Raw genomic sequence first — 7,740 nt, 5'->3', positions numbered from 1 at the left:
AAAATTTAATTTAATTTTATTTTATTTTTTATTTTATTGTATTATATGATATTATATTTTATTTTATTTTTTATTTTATATTTTATTTTATTGTACTTTATTGTATTTTTTTAATTTTATTATTTTATTTTATTTTATTTTATTTTATTTTATTTTATTTTATTTTATTTTATTTTATTTTATTTTATTTTAATTTCCCTTGCAGGGAGGGGGCACAAACGGCCGCAAAGGGAAACTCGGATTTTATTTATTATTTTATATTTTATTTATTTTATTTTATTTTATTTTATTTTATTTTATTTTATTTTATTTTTTTATTTTATTTATTATTTATTGTTATTTTCCTTGCAGGGAGGGGGCCGCGAAGGGACGGAGGCCGGAGCGCCCCGAGCCGGGACGGGCAGCGCGGTCACCGCGGCCGGGATGGAGATGGCGCCGCCGCAGGAGCGATTTGGGGACATTTGGGGACATTCGGGACACTCGGGGGCCGCGCACGGGCCGTGTCCCGCGGCGGGCGCTGCCTTTGCTGATGCTAATGGGGAGCGCTGTAAAATCAGCGCTCAAAGGCGCCTTTGTGTCCCCGGGGGGTGCGAGCATCCATCTTCCACCTTCCCCGCGGGCTCTGCGGCCGAAAGCGGCGCCCTGGGGGCTCCTGCGGAGGGGCCCAGTGCCAAATCTGGGGGGATCTGGGGGTTTTGGGGGGCTTGGAGCATGGAGGCAGCGAGGGTGATGGAGCAGGAGGTTTCCCTGGGCTCTGGCTCATTTTGGGGGGATTTGGGGGGTTTTTGGCTCCGCATTCCATCAGTGGAGGGGCTCGGGTGGGGAGCTGCCCAGGGGAGGGGTTTTGGGGCGCCCCGAGCCCCCGGGGATGCTCCGGGCGCGGGCGGAAGCGACATCTAGCGGGAAGCGCATCCCGTCGCCAGGGAGATCGATATCCATGGCAACCCCCGGGAACGGCCCGGGCTGGACCGGGGGCACCGCCGGGCGCGGGGCACCGGGATGGGCCGGGAGGAGGGAACAGCCCGCCGGGTGCGGGTCCTGGCACGGGAATGGGGGTCATGAAACCGAGACTGGGGTCCTGGCCCTGAGATTTGGGTCCTGGCACTGGGATTTGGATCCTGGCACGGGGATGGGGGTGATGGCACTGAGATTTCGTTTTATTCCTCATGATGCTGCTCCTCTTTGGTTGCTAATAAATTAAATTAATTTTCCCTAGTCGAGTCTGGTTTGTGTGGGTCAGCTGAGGAGGGGGAGTTTGGGTCAGCTTGGGTGGGTCCCTGGCGTTTGCCCGAGGTTATCCCAGGGTGGGGATGAGGGAAGACACGCGGATATGGTTTATTACTGATATTATCGATTATCGATTATCCCGTGCGGGCTCGGCCCCGCCGGGACTCGAACCCGCGGCCCCGCTGCTCCCGGGAGGCCCCGCCCGCGGAACCGCGCGCCGCGCAGAGCCCGCCCCCTCCCACAGCCGCCCTGCCATTGGTCAATAACCTGCCAATCAAAAGGAACACGGCCTTGGATTGGTTAATTAGAGGGGCGTGGTTGCGGGGGCGGAGCCGCGGGCGGGCTTCCTGCGGGCGCCTTTGCGCTGACCCCCGGCATGGTGGGACCGGGACGGAGCGGGGGGGAACCGGGGATGGACCGGGATGGAGCGGGATGGAGCGGGGGGGAAACTGGGGCGGAACCGGGGATGGATCAGGGGGGAAACCGGGGGGAAACCGGGGTGGATCGGGGGCGGAGCGGGAGTTCTGAGCGGGGTTGCGTGGCCAGGCTGCCCGGAGGGTGCCAGGGTTGGGCACGGCCGGGGGGTCCCGCAGTGACCGTGGCCTGGGGGTCACTGCCAGGTGACCACGGTGACCGTGGCCTGGGGGTCACTGCCCGGGGGTCCCAGGGGGTCCCCACAGCCCCCCAGCCCCAGAGGTGACCCCGGATGTCCCCACGTCCCCCCAGCCCCGGTTACCCGGGGGTGTCCCCAGGTCCCCCATCCCCGCTGGTGACCCCGGTGGGTGTCCCCGCAGGCGGTGATGGGGGTGCAGGTGGTGGTCACCCTGCTGGCCGCCAGCCTGATGCAGAAGATGGCCCCGCACTGCTCCTTCGCCCGCTGGCTGCTGTGCAACGGCAGGTACGGCTCTGTCCCTGTCCCCCGTGTCCCCCGTGCCCCCTGGGCACACCCCGCCCCTGTCACCCCCCTGTCCCCACAGCCTGTACAGGTACAAGCACCCCTCGGACGAGGAGCTCTGCGCCCTGGCCGGGAAGCAGCGCCCCAAGAGCAGGAGGGACAGGTCAGCGTCACCTGGGGGTGGCAGCGGGACACGACTGGGGCTGGGGACACGTTTGGGGCTGGGGACACGTTTGGGGTTGGGGACACGTTTGGGGTTGGGGGCACACTTAGGGTTGGGGACATGTTTGGGACTGGAGACACGATCGGGGCTGGGGACAGCGGGAGCCACCCCAGAGTGCCAGGGGTGACAAGGGACAGCCGGGTGTGACGCAGGGACAGCCCCAGGCGCTGCTGTGTTCCCTGCAGGAGGGCCAGCGGGGTGGCCGAGGACAAGCCCCTGTCGGTGCCACGGGACATCGAGCTGCAGCTGGACACCAGCCCCATCACGGCCGTGGACGCGCTGGGTAACGCCCGGGGACACTGCGGGGTGTCCCAAAGCGGTGACAGATGTGTTCCCAGCATGGTGACGTGTCCCCAGCCCGGTGCCATGTCCCCAGCCCAGTGCCATGTCCCTAGCTGTGTCCATGTCCCCAGCCCAGTGCCATGTCCCTAGCTGTGTCCCATGTCCCTAGCTGTGTCCCATGTCCCTAGCTGTATCCCATGTCCCCAGCGCAGTGCCATGTCCCTAGCTGTGTCCCATGTCCCCAGCCCAGTGCCATGTCCCTAGCACGGTGCCATGTCCCTAGCTGTGTCCATGTCCCCAGCGCAGTGCCATATCCCCAGCGCAGTGCCATGTCCCCAGCGCAGTGCCATGTCCCTAGCTGTGTCCCATGTCCCCAGCCCGGTGACACGCGTGTCCCCATGCAGTTCTGCGCCATTTCCTGGAGTACCAGTGGTTCGTGGATTTCTCCGTCTACGCCGGCGCCGTGTACGCCTTCAGCGAGGGCTATTTCTGCCTGGTGAGCCCGGCCCGGGAGAGCAACCTGGGCGTGCTCTGGTGCCTGCTCACCGTCCTCTTCTCCGTGTATCCTCAGTTCTTGGGGTCCCACGCAAAAAGGGGAGCCCCAGCACCGTTTTTCCACTCCCATCTGAGGCATAACGCTGAATTTTAGGGGTTATTTATGAGGAATTCTGCAGGTGCCCCACAGAGGAGCTGGTGGTGGCTTCGTGGTGGGGATGGTTGGGGGTGAGCAGAGCTTTGGGGGTCCCTGCTGTCCCCATTTCCTTGACGCCATCCCCACCCCAGCAAGGTGTTCTGCGTGGTGATGCGTCACTATTTCCGCTCCGAGGAGGGCGGCGAGCGCTCCGTGTGCCTCACCTCCGCCTTCTTCTTCCTGCTGCTCGCCATGCTGGCCCTGGTGGTGCGCGAGGACTACCTGGAGTTCGGCCTCGAGGCCGGTGCGTGACGGGCACGGGGACAGGGACAGGGGAGGGGGCGCTGGGGACCCGGCCAGGGAGGGGTCACACGTCCCTGGTCACTCCCTTGGTCAGTCCTTCCTGGTCACTCCCCAGTGGTCACTCCCTGGTCACTCCCCTGGTCACTCCCCAGTGGTCACTCCCTGGTCACTCCCCAGTGCTCACTGCCCTGGTCACTCCCTGGTCACTCCCTGGTCACTCCCCAGTGCTCACTCCCCAGTGGTCACTCCCTGGTCACTCCCTGGTCACTCCCTGGTCACTCCCTGGTCACTCTCCCCTGGTCACTCCCTGGTCACTCCCTGGTCACTCCCCAGTGCTCACTGCCCTGGTCACTCCCTGGTCACTCCCTGGTCACTCCCCAGTGCTCACTCCCCAGTGGTCACTCCCTGGTCACTCCCCAGTGGTCACTCCCTGGTCACTCCCTGGTCACTCCCCTGGTCACTCCCCTGGTCACTCCCCAGTGGTCACTCCCTGGTCACTCCCTGGTCACTCCCCAGTGGTCACTCCCCCCTGGTCACTCCCCAGTGATCACTCCCCCGTGGTCACTCCCCAGTGGTCACTCCCCCATTGGTCACTCTGCAGGCCTGGCCGGAGTCTCCTCTAACCTGGAGCCCATCCTGAAGCCGCGGGGCTGGGAGTGGACGTGAGTGGGGACCAAACCCCATTTTGGGGACATTCCTGGGGAGTTTGGGGTGGGAACTCTCCAGGAACGGGCACAGCAATGTCACCCTGTCCCCTGTGTGTGTCCCCAGGCTGGCACAGCAATGTCACCCTGTCCCCTGTGTGTGTCCCCAGGCTGGCACAGCAGTGTCACCCTGTCCCTGTGTGTCCCCAGGCTGCCCCTGGCCAGGCTGGCCTTCAAGCTGGGGCTGGTGGCCCTGAGCTCCTTCCTGGGCGCCTGCCTGACCTTCCCGGGGCTGCGCCTGGCACAGACACACCTGGACGCGCTCAGCATGGCAGCTGGCAAGCCCCTGACACAGTGAGTGACACCTGGGGACAGCAGGGACAATGGGGACACCTGGGGACACCTGGGGATGGGGGGGCACAGACACACCTGGACGCGCTCAGCATGGCAGCTGGCAAGCCCCTGACACAGTGAGTGACACCTGGGGACAGCGGGGACACCTGGGGGGACAATGGGGACACCTGGGGATGGGGGGGGACAGCTGGGGACACCTGGGGAGGGAGGGCTGGGCGCCAGGACCCCCCAGCTCTGGAGGAGGTTTGGGGTGGGAGGAGAGGGGTCTGTGGGGTCTCTGTGGGCTCTGTGGGGTCTCTGGGTCGATGACAGTCCCTTTCAGGCTCCTGCTGCACGTGGGGTCTCTCTGGGGTCTCTCTGGGGTCTCTGTGGCTCTCTGGGGTCTCTGTGGGGTCTCTGGGGTCTCTGTGGGGTCTCTGGGGTCTCTGTAGGGTCTCTGGGGGCTCTCTGGGGTCTCTGGGGTCTCTCTGGGCTCTCCGGGTCGGTGACAGTCCCTTGCAGGCTCCTGCTGCACGTGGGGTCTCTATGGGGTCTCTGTGGGCTCTGTGGGCTCTGTGGGGTCTCTGGGGTCTCTCCGGGTCGGTGACAGTCCCTTGCAGGCTCCTGCTGCACGTGGGGTTCGTGGCCCCCGTGCTGGTGGTGCTGCTCTGGGTCCGGCCCCTGGCCCGGGATTTCCTGCTCCAGGCCCCGCTGGGCAAGCAGACGGTGCAGATGTGAGTGCCGCAGCTGGGGGATGTCCCCGGTGACCCCCGTGTGTGACAGTGTCCCCACAATGACCCCCTGTGACACCCAGTGGCCCCCGTGACCCTCTGTGTCCCCCAATGTCCCCCGAATGTCCCCCCAACGTCCCCTGTGGCACCCAATGTCCCCCAACAGCTCCTCAATGATCCCCTGTGCCCCTCTGTGTCCCCTGTCCCCTGTGGATCAGGGATCCCTGTCCCTATCCCTGGTGCCATCCTCGGTGTCACCCCAGTGCCATACCCGGTGCCCCCTGTCCCCATCCCGGTGCCATCCCCGGTGCCATGCCCAGTGCTCCCCTGGTGCCATCCCCGGTGCCATCCCCGGTGTCCCGTGTCCCCATCCCGGTGCCACCCCGGTGCCATCCCCGTGTCTCCTGTCCCCTGTGGATCAGAGCTCGCTGTCCCCAGCCCAGTGCTCCTCCGGTGCCATCCCCGGTGCCATCCCCGGTGTCCCCTGTCCCCACCCGGTGTCACCGCGGTGTCCCCGCAGCCTGTCGGACGCGGCCTTTGACACGCTGCGGCTCTGGGCCGTGGTGGCGCTGTCGCTGCTGCGGCTGCTGGGGACGCGCCACCACCTGCAGGCGTACCTGGCGCTGGCCGAGCGCTGGGTGCGGCGCATGCGGCGCCAGGCGGGGCGGATCCCGGCCCGGGACATCCAGCGGCAGGTGCGGGAGCGGGACGGCAGCGGGGAGGGGAGCGGGGATGGGAGCGGGGACGGGGATGGGAACGGGGATGGGGATGGGAATGGGGATGGGAATGGGGATGGGGACGGGAATGGGAATGGGAATGGGAATGGGAATGGGAACAGGAGCAGGGATGGGAACGGGGATGGGAGTGGGGATGGGAATGGGAACGGGAACGGGAATGGGAATGGGAATGGGAACGGGAGCGAGGATGGGAACGGGGATGGGAATGGGGATGGGAATGGGAGTGGGGATTGGGGTTGGGATGGGCGATGGGGATGGGGATTGGGACCAAGACCGGGATTTGGGATTGGGATCAGCATCGGGATCAGGATCAGAATCGGGATTGGGATTGGGGCAAGGCTCCCAGGATTTGCGCCAGGGATTCCCGCATTCCCTGTGAGCATTCCCTGTGAGCATTCCCTGTGAGCATTCCCTGTGAGCATTCCCGCATTCCCTGTGAGCATTCCCGCATTCCCACTGAGCATTCCCGCATTCCCTGTGAGCATTCCCGCATCCCCGCAGATCTCCAGGATTTACTGCTACGTGTCGGTGGTGAGCCTGCAGTACCTGGGCCCCGTGATCCTCACGCTGCACTGCGTCCTGCTGCTCAAGACGCTGGGTGAGCAGGGGCTCGGGGGGCTTGGGGGGGCTCGGGGGGCTTTGGGGGACAGCAGGAGGCCACCAGGACCCCAACTGTCCCCAGCTGTCACAGCCCCCAGCTCTGGATGTCCCCTGGTTCAGTGCCCCGGTTCTGCTCTGGTTTGCAGTGGGGTCAAACTCAGTGCTGGGACTGTGCCACCAGCAGGGCTGGGGCACGGGGACACGCCAGAGCTGTCCCCTGTGTTCCTCAGACCCTAGACCTGTCCCCTGTGTCCCTCAGACCCCATTCCTGTCCCCTGTGTCCCCCATTCCTGTCCCCTGTGTCCCTCAGACCCCATTCCTGTCCCGTGTCCCCCATCCCTGTCCCTTGTGTCCCCCATGCCCCAGACCTGTCCCCTGTGTCCCCCATGCCCCAGACCTGTCCCCTGTGTCCCTCAGACCCCATTCCTGTCCCCTGTCCCGCAGGTCAGCACTCCTGGGGGCTGTACCCCGCCGTGTCCCCCGCCGTGTCCCCAGCAGCGCCGGCGGCCCCGCCGCGCCCCGAGGGTGGCCCTGGGGACGCCGAGGACGTGCAGGTGGTGGTGCAGGAGATCTCGGGGCTCCTGGGCTGCATCTTCACCCCGCCCTTCTTCCGAGGACTCTTCTCCTTCCTCACCTGGTGGGTGGCCGCCTGCCAGGTGATCACCAGCCTCTTCGGGCTCTACTTCCACCAGTACCTGGCAGCGTCCTGACTGGGGGCACTGGGAGGGACTGGGAGGAACTGGGAAGGACTGGGAGGAACTGGGAAGGACTGGGAGGAACTGGGTGCTGCCGGTCCCTCATTGCTGCTTCGCCTGCTTGTGCCACTTTGAGGACACCTGTGGGGACATTGGTGCCGCTTTGAGGACACCTGAGGGGACATTGGTGCCGCTTTGAGGACACCTGAGGGGACATTGGTGCCGCCTTGAGGACATTGGTGCCACCAGGACGGGTTTAGTGCCACCGCTGTGCCTGCCCCTCGTGGGGACACTCCAGTGCTGCCTTTTCCTGGCGGGCAGCGGCTCCTGGCGTGCTGGGGACACGCTGGGGACATCCAGGAGTGGCGCCAGAGATTTTGGGGTTTTTGTGGGGTCTCTGCACCCCCGTGCTCCGTGTGACCCCAGCAGCCTCGGGAGT

At 64.0% G+C, this 7,740-nt stretch overlaps 1 protein-coding gene across 1 annotated transcript; it reads left to right on the top strand.

The window, feature by feature from the left end:
• Nucleotides 1-1,523: 1,523 nt before the first annotated feature.
• Nucleotides 1,524-7,338, top strand: TMEM161A (transmembrane protein 161A). Its single transcript, XM_058040874.1, has 12 exons — nucleotides 1,524-1,606; nucleotides 2,022-2,125; nucleotides 2,205-2,285; nucleotides 2,531-2,628; nucleotides 3,032-3,188; nucleotides 3,411-3,562; nucleotides 4,163-4,223; nucleotides 4,416-4,559; nucleotides 5,159-5,272; nucleotides 5,790-5,964; nucleotides 6,508-6,604; nucleotides 7,051-7,338. The coding sequence occupies exons 1-12, from the start codon at nucleotides 1,604-1,606 to the stop codon at nucleotides 7,314-7,316; spliced, it is 1,452 nt and encodes a 483-aa protein (XP_057896857.1). The 5' UTR covers nucleotides 1,524-1,603; the 3' UTR covers nucleotides 7,317-7,338.
• The last annotated feature ends 402 nt before the right edge of the window (nucleotides 7,339-7,740 follow it).

Source organism: Melospiza georgiana, chromosome 26 (assembly GCF_028018845.1).
Source record: "Melospiza georgiana isolate bMelGeo1 chromosome 26, bMelGeo1.pri, whole genome shotgun sequence".
Lineage (NCBI taxonomy): Eukaryota > Metazoa > Chordata > Aves > Passeriformes > Passerellidae > Melospiza > Melospiza georgiana.
Note: the sequence above shows the minus strand (reverse complement) of the source record. Positions and strands in the feature narration are given on the sequence as shown.

Bases quoted from the DNA above. Each gene is read 5' to 3' on its own strand.
- TMEM161A (XM_058040874.1), top strand. The intron at 3,563-4,162 runs GTGCGTGACGGG...GTCACTCTGCAG, and splicing joins GGAGTTCGGCCTCGAGGCCG to GCCTGGCCGGAGTCTCCTCT. The intron at 5,965-6,507 runs GTGCGGGAGCGG...GCATCCCCGCAG, and splicing joins CCCGGGACATCCAGCGGCAG to ATCTCCAGGATTTACTGCTA.